Source organism: Bactrocera latifrons, unplaced genomic scaffold, assembly GCF_001853355.1.
Source record: "Bactrocera latifrons isolate USDA-ARS-PBARC rearing strain unplaced genomic scaffold, ASM185335v1 scaffold_364, whole genome shotgun sequence".
Classification (NCBI taxonomy): Eukaryota; Metazoa; Arthropoda; class Insecta; order Diptera; family Tephritidae; genus Bactrocera; species Bactrocera latifrons.
Genome location: NW_017537006.1, coordinates 132489 through 147731, shown reverse-complemented (window position 1 = coordinate 147731; position 15243 = coordinate 132489). Strand labels below are relative to the sequence as shown.

At 42.1% G+C, this 15243-nt stretch overlaps 2 protein-coding genes across 7 annotated transcripts in view; one reads left to right on the top strand and one right to left on the bottom strand.

Annotated features, from left to right (window-relative positions):
* LOC108971896 overlaps positions 1-15243 on the bottom strand; it is a 75616-nt gene that overhangs the window by 46019 nt on the left and 14354 nt on the right. The gene's annotated exons all lie outside the window — the stretch shown is intronic.
* LOC108971898 (long-chain fatty acid transport protein 4-like) lies at positions 315-4693 on the top strand. The gene is made up of 5 exons (XM_018938240.1): positions 315-831; positions 2073-2488; positions 2551-3171; positions 3234-3435; positions 3494-4693. The coding sequence occupies exons 1-5, from the start codon at positions 760-762 to the stop codon at positions 4433-4435; spliced, it is 2253 nt and encodes a 750-aa protein (XP_018793785.1). The 5' UTR covers positions 315-759; the 3' UTR covers positions 4436-4693.

Genomic DNA, 15243 nt, shown 5'->3' with positions numbered 1-15243 from the left:
GCTCATTGGTAGTATCAGCATTGGCTTTTAAGAATGCACCACAACGGTTTCTTATTGGAATAAAACTGGTTTCTGAGCTGAAGGCGATAGCGATCACCCTTTCATAAGAATATAGTGGTGCTGTGATGTGTATGGAGTAAGTAACTTATGATTTTATGTTGCGGAATAGTCGCCGCGCCGGTCAGGTGAGTCAAAAGCAGCGAGTTGTGCTGAGCTGTATGCAGCAGTTTAGCAGGCACTGGAGCCCATGTGTAAGCGTGTGTGTGGCTTTGTTTTTGAAATTGTGAATCGCAGCAGTGGCTCAGCCGTAGATCGGCCGGAGTCAATGCAACGGCGAACGCGGCTGTGGACAGTAGTGAATATTGTGTAAGATCACACTTTGCCGAACGCAAACGGCGCACGGTCTGTGACAGAGCTAAAAGTGAAATCGTGCAAAGCGGGCCGTCAACACAAATGTGCGCATAGCCGCGACTCAGTACAGCATCCGCGCAGCAGTGCTACAGTAGAGTTAACGACAGTRTAGTTAGTGCCCGTATACCACCTGTGGCTACWTGAATGAAATTGAGTTTTCGRCGTTGTGAATTTCTATTTGAACTCGAAAGATGCGCTTCCATTCGAATACGTTTGTTATTTAATAAGTACACGCAATCAATTAACTGTAAATCGTGAAAGCGTGTTAATAAGTGTATCTAAAGCGGATTAGCGATAGTTGTGTGTGTTTGCGGATCAACGTGCCAGCAGTGTCCAACAACCGGCGTCATGAGTGCTGCCATAGAGGGGTCAGGCGAGGTCAACGCCGTTGATGCGCAGAATAATGAGATCAATGCAACYGTAAGGCCAAGTTAAATGGAACGCAAGCAATTGAAGTAAAGGTTGTTCAAAAGCGAGCGGGAAATCTTTTAAGATAGCAAAAAATGTGTCATACACACATGCACAAACATATTTGTGGAGATTGTGCGCGATTTTGCTGACACACTTCAGCTCAGTGCACTTACAGCAATTTCGACTATGTCTGTCCGAAAACACAGCCAAATTTTCATGTTCAATTTTATGTACACGTGTATCCAAGCCTAGCACGCTTAAATAAAGTATGTGCAATCTACCATACAAGGTGTACAAATCCATCAAACACTGCAACAACTACAAAGCCATGCATCTGCCGAGTGGAGCGGCTAAAGAAATACCAAAGAAGTAACCACAAAGCCAACACTGGCCTCTATCGCAACTCTAAGTAATTTTTTTTTTGAGATCTCTACTTTCAAAACATAACAAAGGCAAATAAACAAACTATTGACGAAGCCACTTAAGCTGAGCTATGTCTTTCCTATGTGCATCAACAGTGCTGGCAGCGCATGTGAGTGTGTGTATGTGAGCACCTTCTGCACTAGTTTTGCTTCTGAGTTATGGCACTTTGGAGCTGCGAGTGAACTGAAGGTGCTGTTTGTTGTTGCTTTTTTGTTYGTTTTGCGTCTTTTGCCGTGTTTCAGTAACCAGTTGAGCGACTAAATCGAGTTCAGGGTACAAAAATTCAGCAAAGCGGCACTTTGGCTATGGGATCAATATCATATTACATTTAAGTGGTTCTCAATTAACAAAGCAACTGGTTGAATCGCATTTATCGTGCATACGAGATCGCTATCGCAGAGGTCTACAACTATTTTCATCGGTGCTGAACGGCGCACTATTCGATGTGTACTTAGTAATATTTTGTAAACTAATTGGCCGACTTGGGGCCTTGATTATTCGCACTGTAGGAAAAGTACCAGCAACTTGTAATGCAAAATAATACATTTTAGAATGACGACTTAGGCGCGAAAGGGCAGACTAAATAAATATTTTTACATGTATTAGTGAGCATGTCGCCGTGCRGGTTTGTTGGAGCAGTTCKCTGCTACTTCAGAGGCAGCGGTATCGAACCCCATAATTAAATAAATTAGAAGTGAATTGTATAATGATTTCATTTAATAAGAGAGCAATATATGTATTTACCATATTTTATATTACGAAGGCAGCTGCGATTCAAATAATATATGCAACAATGTGTAACGATTTMTTATCTTACCTCYTATCAGCAAACCAGTGTCGAGGTTAAATTGCCGCTCGAAAAAGCTGAACAACGCAACACAGAGAGCAGTGAAAAGGCGTCAAGGACGATACATACTACTATTGACGTGGATGGAGACGACGAAAAACAAGTACATAAAGACCCCAAGCAGACTGGTTCGAATGGCATCCAAAATGGCCAAGGTCAAGGSTCGACAAGTCAGCAAGTCGAAGCTGACGACCCCGAACCAACGACTAAGTGTAAACTTCTGTTGGTGGTGCTCACAGCGAGTACTGCAGTYGTGGTCGTCGCGCTGCTGTGGAGTTTCTTTGGATGGACAAGCGGCCTGCCAGCATTGCTTGTCGCCATTGTTGKTTTGTTACTARTGACATTGGGCTGGCGTTGGTTCTATATAGCGGCCATAACTTCTCAGCGCGATATTACGTGAGTAATAAGAATAAGCTAATCTAACATTTTTAATGAAAATTCTCTTCTCYCCTCATTAGCGCGCTATGGGCTTACATAAAACTACTCTTGCTCATAAAGCGATATGAGCGCAGAAACGTTTCTATAAGTGATATGTTTCAAATGAACGTGTCAAAGCATCCGGACAAAACTGCGATCATAAGTGAGACGCAGTCTTGGACATTTCGGCAACTAGATCAGTTTGCCAGTCGCATTGCAGACATATTTCACAGTCACGGCTACAAAAAGGGCGATGTGATTGCATTGATGCTGGAGAACCGCGTCGAGTTCGTCGGCATATGGTTGGGCCTTTCGAAGCTTGGCATTATAACAGCACTTATTAACACCAACCTTAGGGAGCGCTCACTGGTGCACAGTATTACCGTGGCTAAATGCTTAGCTCTCATCTATGGCGAAGATTTTGCGGAKACTGTGGAAAGCGTTGCGTCTGAAATGTCAGCAAAATTATATCAATTCAATAATGAAATAAATAGGGCAGTTCGAAACTCAGCAGAAGATTTGGCCACCTTGATGAACTCATCCACCCATGTCACAACGCAACCGAGCACCATTCAACACCCRAATCATCACGACAAGCTTATGTATATTTACACATCCGGCACCACTGGTCTACCGAAGGCTGCAGTAATCTCCCATTCCCGGTATGTTAAACTATTCAATACGAGGGTTTGTGAATATTTCTATTCTGAACTAATATTTGCAGGTACCTATTTATAGCGGCCGGCATTCACTACGCCYTGAACTTCAGAAGCAAAGATGTGTACTACACCCCACTRCCGCTATACCACACAGCCGGTGGAGTTATGAGCATGGGGCAAGCCCTGCTCTTCGGCTCGACCGTCGCTATTCGGAAAAAGTTCTCAGCTTCGGGTTATTTCAGTGACTGTGTGCGCTACAACTGCACCGTAAGCAAATCAAATAAATAAGATACCATTTCCTATGACTTAATTTATATGCCTCTAGATAGCACAATATATCGGCGAAATGGCCCGTTACATATTAGCTACGCCCCCAACGGAATACGATCGTTCGCATAAAATTCGTATGATTTTCGGTAATGGGCTGCGTCCGCAAATCTGGTCGCGCTTTGTTGAACGTTTCAACATTCCAAAAGTGGGTGAATTCTACGGAGCTACAGAGGGAAATGCCAATATTATGAACAACGACAACACTGTTGGCGCAATTGGATTTGTTTCTCGAATTCTGCCACAAATCTATCCAATATCCATAATAAAAGCTGACCCCGATACTGGTGAGCCCATACGTGGTGCCGATGGTTTGTGTAGACGYTGCGGCCCCAATGAATCAGGCGTATTCATTGGTAAAATAATTAAGGGCAATCCGTCCAGAGAATTTCTGGGCTATGCTGACGAAAGCGCGTCTACGAAGAAAATAGCACGTGACGTGTTCAAGAAAGGTGACATGGCATTCCTATCAGGCGATCTACTGACGTCTGACGAACGTGGCTACCTCTTCTTTGTCGATCGCACGGGCGACACGTTTCGYTGGAAGGGCGAGAACGTATCCACAAGTGAGGTGGAAGCACAAGTTAGTAATATGGCCAATTACAAGGACACAGTAGTATATGGCGTGATAATACCGCATACGGAAGGCCGCGCTGGTATGGCGGCGATTTATGACCCACAGCGCGAAGTGGATCTCGAACGCTTCGCACGAGATATGGCGGAGGCACTTCCAGTCTATGCCAGACCGCAGTTCTTAAGATTCCTAACTCACATTGACCTAACCGGTACATACAAATTGCGTAAGGTGGACCTGCAGAAAGAAGGCTACAATCCGAATGTCATACAGGATGAACTTTACTACAAAACGCCCGCCGGCAGCTATGAGACATTAACGCGTGATATATACGACAGAATAAATAACGGTGGAATTCGGTTTTAATTTGCTTAATTTTAATTTCGTAAATTTAATTTAGTTGTAGACAGTGTTATGAATGTTAGGATAAGATTATTTCTAGAAGTAGAAACTAAAGGCAGTTTTGTGTAACTGTAATCGCTAATCACTACATGTGAGTAATTTAAGTTACACTGATTTATCATAATCGCTCTAAATAAGAACGGCTGAAAGCGAAGTAGATATCAAATTRCTTACCATTTTCGAGTCGAAATTTAATAAACCATCAGACTCTTAGTCAATTTAGTCAAAGTTCTTCCACAAAATATATACATATGTGCCTGTGTAAGTACTAATCAGTTTGAGGAGATGTGAAGGGCTGCGTCTACCGGCTGGGCTTGCAATAATTAACCGCAAACGCAGGCGAAACGGATTCCGTTGACTTCCTCTTCTAATTTATTTTCAATCTAATTAAATAATGGCTCGAAGCAATGCGAGCAGTTAGCTCACCTGCAATATGAATGGCGCTTCATTGTAATAATGCGAGTGCAGTTTGACTTTGCACCAGAAAAAAAGGAACACAACAAGGAAACTATTTCACTTAACTGCGACGCACTTAGCAACTGGGTCACAACATTCATCGGGACATGAATAAAAGTGCCATTTGTTTGCCATTATTATTTCAAGGTATAAATAAAGACCATTAAATTAAAGGCTTTCAACATTATGCATACAATCGCATGAAGGGAAGAGGAAGACTAGCTATTAAAACATAAAAGCATTCAGCAAGAAGCAGATAGAAGATAAAAACGTGAATGGATACAAATTTAATATGGYCCACAATCACTTAGGGCAATCAACATGAGTACTCTCAAACATTGTATCGGGGCATACTCGAAGAGACAGGTAACTACAGGGTTTGTCCGGAGCGTAATAGGACTGATTTTCTTCTGCCGCTACTGAACTTCGGAGCGTGCACGCGCGGACTGGATTCGGTAGAGGGCGTTCTTAGCTAACGTACTAGCGGCTGGTCAGTTCTCTCCGAGCACCTASAGGKTCAGGACAAACATTTTCGMGYGACTTGTTTCTATGAGTGATGCAAGCCGAAAGTATAGCGTTCGTCAGAGCAGAGGTACGCTATTAAACTCTGTGTGAAACTCGGTAAATCTGCGACAGGGACGTTTGATACGATCAAGCAGATTTTCACAGATGCTTCTTTAGCGAGAAGTGGTGTCTTTCGGTAGCACCAGGCATTTTAGAGGCCCGGTTAGAAGTCACTGATGAATGAGCAAACTCAAAGTGAAAACGATGTCAATTGTCATGAATTTGCTCATATTGGACAAACCGTCAGAGCCAAGTTTTACGTTGAAGTCCTCAATAGACTCAAACGAAGAGTCAATCGGGTCCACCAAGAGATCGCAACCGATTGGGAGTTGCACCACAAAAACACCCACTCTCACATGTCATTTCTTGTGAACAGCTACCTAATCAAGATCGGCATCCCAACGCTTCCGCAGCCGGCCGATGAAAGGTAAGCATTTTGTAAACACAGAGGAGCTGTGTGCACCTCGGCTCTCAAGGCTATTCCGGAGAGTACCTTAAGTGACAACTTCAATGCTTGGAAATCGCGCTGGCAGCGCTGCAATGACGCAGAAGAAGCCTATTTTGAAAATATTTAAAGAATTGTAACGATTGGTTAAAAAAATTTTGTTAATTCTACTCAGTCCTATTACTTTCCGGCAAACCGCGTACGTTTAATATTAGCCGTTCTAAAAAAGTAGTGGACATTTTCTGTATGATTATACTTATTTTTCTGTATTTCAATACGGCAACATAACTCCAGTGGGGCATGAGCAGTCCTCCCACATTTCATGCTGACCAAACAGAAATTGCCGTAACGAGGTGCGAGCTCCGCGATTGCACTTTCCACGCCGCACTATTATGCTATGCTAATTTTTATAACTTTTTCACTTTTTGCCAGGCRTGCCATTTCGAAATTTGTTCCAATGTGACACTAACTTTGTAGAGACTTGAAAAAAGTGATTTTATATCATACTCCGTCATTGCTGAAGGTTGCGTAAATTCTATTCTTGCCAGTTGCCTTTCTTGGCTCCATTCATTTTATCATTTCGCCACTTCATCATTGTCGTTCGCATGCGACACGACGACCCGCCCTGGCCATCGCGTTGATGCCGGGCACAGCGATGCTCGTAATGTCAAGCATTTCGTCAACTTTGTCGCGGTTAAATGGAAAAAAAAAGCACAGAAATAGAATCATTTGCAGACCGCTGTCACAATTATGCATTGTTGTTGCTGCTATGACAGCAAGTAGCAGCACGCAGAGACTCTGTGTGTTCTCTACTCTACTGCTGCGGCAATTGGAAGTCATCGGAAGTTATGTGTCGCTTTCAAATGTAATTGGAACTTCCGCAGCGCTGCAGCGTCTCGTTTCTTTTTCGCTCTTTGCTCTTTATTTTCATACATTAGAAAACTTTCTCTTCCCTCTTTATTTTWCCCAACACGAATGAGGGGTGGTGCAGCGCCAACCTTTCTTTTGTTCATTCGGCTATATTAGTTGCTTTGTTCGACATTTCGTTTACTTTTACGAGTCTTCTTAGCATTTCATAGAGTGCTACTTGCATTTCTATTTTATATCTCTCCCTTAATTTCCTTTATAATTTTATTGCGCTTCTGCTTYATTTTTGCACTTGCCTCTCCTCTCATTCATTTAGCGTAATTTTTGTTCGTTATTTAAGTGGCTTTTTCCTTAACCCCGTCGCCGAAGGTTGTCATAACCTCAAAACGGTGGGGTTGAATGTAAATGTTGCGCTGTGGTAACTACTGCCAAGTAATGACTAAAGAAAACATTTTTAAGTTTTAGCAATCAATATCACATAACGGTTAATAATTTCCAAAAATAGCCTAGTTTAAAACTTTTCAACGAACAGTTCCGAGAAATCGGGGAATGGTTATCGTGTTCATCCTCTTTGACTTCGTGAAAACTTCTGTGACATAAAGGGTTGGTTCGGAAAGGAATAGGACTGAGTCGATTAAAAAAAAAATTGTTGAACAAATTTTTAAAAACTTTCAAAATAGGCTCCTTCTGCGTCGAAGGCGTCATGGAAGGCATTCTCCGGAATAGCCTTGAGAGCCGAGCTGCATGCCTCGTGAATACGCTCTGTCGTCCCAAAATGCTTGCCTCTTATTGGCCTTTTCAGGCAAGGAAACAAAAAAGTCTATGGTTAGGTAGCTGTTCACAAGAAAGGCGGTGTGAGCCTGTGCGTTGTCTTCCAACCGACTGCGATGTGTTGTCGGACCCGATTAACCCTTCGTTTGAGTCTCTTGAGGACTTCCATGTTAAACTTGGCGTTAATAGTTTGGATGAACAAATTCATGGTGGATGATGTCTCTCTCTGATGTCAAAAAAAGACAATAGCCATCGTTTTCACTATGGATTTGCAAATTTTTYCGGTCTTCATCAGCGACCTCTTCGGGGCCCTCCAAAAAGACCTGGTGCCACCGAAACTCACCATTTGTTGCTAAAGCAACATCTGAGTAAGCCTGCTTGATCATATCAAACGTCTCTGCTGCAGATTTATTGATTTATTTTCACACAGAATTTAATCATGTACCTATGCTGTAACGAACGCTGCATTTTCGACTTGCATCACGCACAGAAAGACGACGCGCGAAAATGTTTGTCCTGACTTCCAGGTGCTCGCAGACAACTGAMCAGCCGCTCGTTTGTTAGTTAGGAAGGCCCTCCACCGAATCCAGTCCAGTCGTATTACTTACCCGACCAACACTGTAGTCTCTCTTACATGGACGTTTAAATTTTAGCTGTAAACCAGCGTGTTGCTGCTCTTAAATTTGCATCTAAACTTTTTGTATTTTTGAATTTTTTAGTGYGGATCTGATGGCTTGATACTTTCTGTCAATTAGCGCAAGTTGTTAGTAGATTTTTACGAAATTTGCTCGTTTTGGCGCCAATGCTCGGCAAATGTTTCACTTTATTTGGCAATCTCAGTGCGAGCATCAAAAGTTAGTAGAACAGTTAACGCTGCAGTTTCCAATTGTCAAAAAAAATAAAATAAAATAAAATAAAGCGAACTTTGACTACTGTGAAATCGAAATTCAACAAAATGCAGAGGCTGAAACAAATTCCGCGGCACTTTACCAACCATTTCACTTCATTTGCACACAGAAATGTTGTCTCAGGCAAGCAGCAGGCGGAGGCGAGGGTGATAGTACAAGGCTGTGAGGCAAGGGACACACTATCGAAGAAAGTTCGCCTTTCGCCTATATATTTTTCGCTTTTGTTCCGATTTTATCTTTGYGCGGAAGCCGCGTCTACTGCGAAGTGGTGCACAAGCTTATCTTGAGACAAATCTTTGGAAACTACGAATATTCGCAAAAAGAACTCGCAGGCAAATTTGAGCGAAGGCCAAGGGAAAATAAGAAATAATTACAATGAAGTTTGTCGAAACTACAGTTGTTTGCATTTATTTGCCATTACTTTATTTATATGCACATACATACATACATATGTACATATTTTTATATCCCTCACCACCTCTTTAATGTATTCAGCGCCCATTTTCGGCGTGCGTGTGTGTGTGTGCAACTATTTTTTCATGTTTCTTCATGGCAGCCCTTAGTTTTTGCAGTTTTGTGCTAAAAGTGAGACTTGACAGTGGCGTGCGCTGGTAATTCGATTTTTGTGGCACAAAAGAGCCATTAGGGAGCGTCTTTGCAAGATTTGTATGCTAATGCGACAGCGTCAAGACAACTGTACAAAAGCAACTAAGGAAATTATGTCCATGTCTTTTGCCTTTCTATTTTTAATTGAATGTGGTAATTTCGGCAATTAAGCAGCTTGACAATAAGAATGACCATGAGGATGAGGGCAGAGACATGAAGTTGACTTAACTGGCGGAGCGGAGTGCATAGCGAATTTCTTACCTGGAAGCTATCGGATTATTGTATTTGTATAATTTAAAGAGAGGCGTTTATGCTTTTACGAAAATTTCTCTAGTTCTAGCTAAGTCGCGGTAAGAGCTGAGAGGCAATTACCAAAGAAGAAAGGAGTTTAAGATTTTAGGAAAATGTTTACCAAAAAAAGAAAAAAAAGGAATTTATGATTTGAAAACAATTTTTCCTAGACAATTACCCACCAATCTGCGAAGGCCCAGCCATACTAAATGCTGCGATGCTGTGTGTGGGGTCTAGCTTGCCATTGCTTCCCCTGACGTCCACGCAATTGCCAAATTATCAGATGAGCTGCTCAAATTAAAGTGATTGCAGTAAAATCATATTGTGTATTATTTATATGATCYGTTATGACTTTTATGAGCTTCACTAATTCAATTGTTTATCTCTGCGCATTTCGGACGCGGCGTCTGAATTACAAATAAGTGACAGTTAATGTGATGCGTGGAGTGTGGCGCCAGCTCGCATTTCACGAGTCTGCGACTTCAGCCGCTGTATGTATTTCGCTGACTACGAGCATTTTCTAGTGTATCTTATTTTTCCAATTTTKGCCTTATTTTTGTGTTACTTTTTCGCTGGCGGACCGTTCTCCCCATGTGGAGAGTCGTTGCTTAGTTATCTCTGCAGTGGTTGACAGTTGCAAAGTTTTTCATAATTTTGTCACTGACTCAGTCCGCTCAGGCGTTCCTAAGCACTTGCGCTTGTGTGTGTGTGTGTGTGTGTGGGTATGTGTGCGCTTATGACAGTTTCGCCTGGCATATGCTCGTTTACGCCAACTTTACTTTACTTTTAATCGTTGACACAAACTTTTCGCCAAGGGGCTGAAACACTTGCACAAATAGTGCCAACACTCATGATTGTCACATWGCTCTCTGCTATGCTCATGCAAACACATTAACTTTTAAATATGTGTGATCGCACACACACTCAYCGACACACTCGCCGACACAAACATGTGCATGTCTAAGCAGTTTCGTGTGTTGTTTTGAGTTTGACTTCGATTTGGACGCAGTGTAGGGCGGGGTCCGCTGTCCACTAATGCACACACAACTCCTGCTACTTAACTGCTGGGACCAACACAGCCACTTCGGTTGCCGCCGAGGCCTGCTCTGGTTTTGCTGAGTGCCAACGCCATCGCTTCCGGTGAAACTTTTGATTCGGCAGCCACAATTACGATCACACTAACATWCTCACACACATRCGCATACGTAAGTGTGAAAATTACTTGCGGATATCCGCAGTCGCTAGCCCATTCATATGGCAACCGCAATGACTTAGGAGTGCTTCCTTCTATAAGCGAAGCGTACTTACTTCTACTCTAATACTCTGCATGCAGTGTCTCCTCAATTGCTTTGCTTTGCTTTGCCTGCAGTGCTTTTGTTTTCGACTTTTTTTTTTGTATTTTGGCCAAACTCGGGGTAAAGTTTTACATATTGTGACAGCGCAGTAACCATTTGTCATTCTCATAAATTGTGTTACGGCATACGTAGATTGAGAAAAATATGACGGCGATCCAAAAACAACAATTGACTACTTTTYCCAAGCAACTTCATTTTTGTTCTGTGGAGAGCCGAATATGCGGAACGGAGATTGCACACGAGTTAATCTTCTTTTTTTTTTAATGAAAGACTTTCGTTTTATTTTTCCATTAGCTGCCGTCAAATTTCTAATAACTTCGATAGAGTTATAGATCTGCTTATAAATTTAGCTTTATTCCAGAAAACTTTTTGAAATATTTTTTGAAAATCTTTCCGATATTCCAGTTCAAATGCAAAAAAAGGTCCAAAACGAATCCTGTCTTTGTCTGCTGTGGACAGCTGTTGCGTAGACTGCTCAAGTTCGAAGTCGCGTATACGCAGCGGCGCGCTGAAAATTTGTCGACTACCTTTTCCTCGCAAACAGAGTACAAGCTTTCTCATTTACTATTTGAATATTAGMTTTTCGTGTGCACGTGGTCTTCCTGATGGCTCCTAGTACTACTCTCTTACCGCATATGTCTATATTATTTACATCAAATTGGTTTAGTTTTACATTTGACAAAAACAACAACTGCGAAGTTGTCGCCGATTATAGCAGTTATTTTTGTCACATGCAACTTGTGCCAGAAACTGTTAAATTTTTTGTTTTTTTTTTTTTTGTTTTGGTCAGAGCTTGACTTTTGCCGTCGGCACTACTCGCTTTTCCACTTAAGTTTTAAAAGTGTTACATCATTAATCACAAAAGTTGCGAGCCAAAGTTTGCCGAACACACTCACCCGGCTGTACACACTTTTTCTGCTAATGTTTTTATGACTTTTAATACCTGTATTTATAATTGATGAGGTGTTTGATCGCTGACGTGCTTTGCACATAAACACACCTCCCCGGTGGGAGCTGGAGGAAACTGTGCCCATGCTGAGACTTAGAGCTTAGCCATTCTGTGTTAAGTATTTTGGTTGAGTTTAAGCAAAAGTTTAATGTTTCCTTTTAGAATTAAATTTATTACGCGAATTACTAAAGTCATTTATTTTTAACCAACCGACTTTTTGAAGACTTGAATTTTGTTAAGTAAATAACAGCTTATGTGTGTCGTTGGAGGCAACTTCACAGAATGAACAAAGGCAATGCAAGAAAACCTTGACTTGATGGCATTCGGAACAAGGCACTTAACAATACTTTCTCTGAAATTTTTTCTGGGTACCTAAATGAAGGCGTTTTTCCACGGGTATGGAAGAAGCAGCGCCTGGCCCTCCTTCAGAAACCAAACAAACCGGCGGACAAGCCGAGGGCATATCGTCCATTTYCTATAATCGATACGATGGCTAAAATATTGAAAAAGCTGATCTGAACACRCTTGGAACGTCACCTAGAAGGAGARCTGTCTGTCTTATCTGAAAAGTAATTTGGTTTCAGGAGACATCGATCCATCATAGACGCAACCGGAAAATTAACCGACATTGCGGCCAAGAGAGAGGAACCAGGCAGTTTTAAGGCGAAAAAATATTGCGCAGTYGTCACACTTGACGATAAAMATGCTTTTATTTCTGCATTCTGGCCACATATTATTAGCGCTCTRGAGGCAAGAAAGACATATAAAGATATGCTAAGGATAATTAGCAGCTGTAGTCCGAATTGAGTCCATTACCCTGGAATGTACTCTACTATGGGGTGTTACGCCTAACGCTGCCAAAAGAGACTCAAATAAGTAATTGGCTATGTGGACGAATTGATGTCACAATCGTTGTGAAAGAACTATTCTAAATCACAAAAATTATGGATTGGCTCACGGAAACTAAGCTGCAGCTGRCAAGAGAAAAGACGKCAGCGATGCTTATCACGAACAGAAAAGAACTAGAAACGGTCATCTTAAATATCGATGGATGCAACGTTACAACGCGAAACTCACTGAGGTACCTTGGCGTTATGATTGATGCGAGACTGAATTTCAAAGCACATSRTGGCYYCAGCCAAAKTAGGAGAACCYTACTAGYTAAAGTAGGCATCTARCGACTGACCAGCGAAAAAAGATAAGACTGGCGAGTCTCGAATAGTTGCAAAGACAATGGGATGCGACAGAAAAARGAAGATGTATCAWCCTGGATTGAGAGACAATATGGGGAAATAGACTTTTATCTGTTTCAGAGAATACAAGGAGTACGACACAAGATGCTCTTTCTGCAGCAGTGTCGATGAAAACACGCTCACCATATCTTTTCTCCTACTTGAGAAATGTAGTGGAGAGTAGTACGAACGAATGATAAACCAAAGAATGACGCCCTCCAACATTATAAGTCATATGCTGCAGTCAAAGCTGGTATGGGCGAAAATGAAAAATTGGGCCGCAATAGCGATCCACGAATTGAGAATGAGAGAAGAAAAACCAGAGATGCTTAAGACACAACGAGTTTGTGAAAAGGCATTCTTGCCCAGGTTGSTCCTGCGAAGTAATGCCTAACGGCGATCCCGGAGGTCCAAATGCAAGCTAAAGTAGGCGGAGTTAAGGGTTTATTACGTAAGCATGCTATTTCGCAAGTCCAGTAATGTTAGATAGTACCAACTGGGCGTGATCCCAAAAAAGATCCTTAGCGGATTACATATAAATAGTTCTCCTCAAACCAAACAAAAAAAAATCCGCTATGAATAAGCCAATAAACATTCAGACCCAACGCTAAAACTTCATATGAGKCATTGTCATCACTTGACTTTGCCTTATTAAAAGTTTGGTTACAGTGCGCATCTTGAACTTCTAGATAAATTTTTTTTTGGGTTCATACTCGTACAAGTATAGCAACTGCTTATCGAWCAACGGAAAATATAATCTTTAATAAAGCTGCACACAAATYCTTAGCGCGCTCATTTAATGGAAATTCCAATGTATATTTCAATGAACCTCCTTTTATTGTTCGCATTTTTTCTGCTGTCGGTTATATGATCATAATTAATGCCCTAGCGGTTCTATTTGATAAAATTTGCTGCGTTTACGGAAATTAAATTCAYCCCTTCCTCTCTTCTAATCGCCCTGCAACGACGTCAAATGCACTCACTTTATATTGCAATGGCTACAACAAAGCCAACAAACACTCGCAGCGCGCCGATCAACAGCAGGAGTTACGCGGGCGTTCGSCAACGGACAGAAWAACGGCCAAGGCTTCGCGCATTCTTTCTAATTAACTGCATATCAACGCAATACGCAATAATAATTCGAATCAAATGCCTCGCACCRCCAATACATTTTTATCACGTCTTCTGCCATTGCCTTTTTAATAAAGCGCGCTCGCACACCTCGCACCTTTCRCCCCACCGSCCCYCCAGCTACGAATGGTGCGGCTGCAGCGGTTGCGATTACCATAAATCCATGCAACCGCCGTCAACACTCCATAACGCCAACGCGCCGCGCGATATCCTACGGCTTGTCATCTCGGTCGGCTTGCGGTTTGACTTGGCATTTAATCCTGGCCGTGTCATTCGAGGACCGCTGCTACCGCTGCCCAAACATCCGCTCCTGCTGCCTTTGCAATGGCGTTGCCTACGCCACGATGCGGCGGTTAAACACAGCTCTGCGAATCCCTTTATTCTTCCTCATTTGCTCTGCACATCTTTCAGGGTGCCTTCATCTTGCGTGCGCTCCTTATAGCTGCCTGATATTCATATTTTCTACTTTTAATAACGGAATAATATTTCTACATTAATTATTTTTCCAAAGGCTTCCCCTACACACACACACACACACACACACACACACATACAAATACCCGCACGTAGTGTAATCGGACCGCCGGCTGCTGGCTCCATACTTTATGAGTCGCCACCTGCTTTGGCATCCCAAGATGTTTGTGAAATGTGTATACAGTCTGGCATGCGCCCAAGTATGTGTGCGRGTTCATTAAGCGAATGATTTATTACGGATTTTTGCGATAGAAGCGACGCTAACTATCTCAGTCGAGTTMCWTTGAGGCCGTCCATCGCGCTTCTACAATRGAATGACTCCTCAAAGATACTTGTTGCAGAACCGATGCATGCCATTGCAGAATCAGTGACTTCCTTTTCACGTTAGTAAGGGTTARGCGTAAGGCTTCATATATTTATGGCAAGTTCACCGTTAGATTRAAGCAGTGCTTAAGTTTTGCTTTTGTAATCAAAAATAAACTCTCTTCAAAGGCGCCAAYTGTTCRGAACCTGAAAAACAAAATTTTTACAAAATATTTTCTCAGAGCTCGGCGATATCTCTATGGCACAACTGCGTAACTACTTAATCCACGTGTACTTTAAGCATTTTTAAATGCGACCAGCCCCGCTTTCCCCCAGTGCAGCAAGTGTTAAAATCTTCGTGCCTCCCTTTTTATTGTAACTTAATTTTTTTGTTTGTTATTATTTGCTTTCGCTGTTATT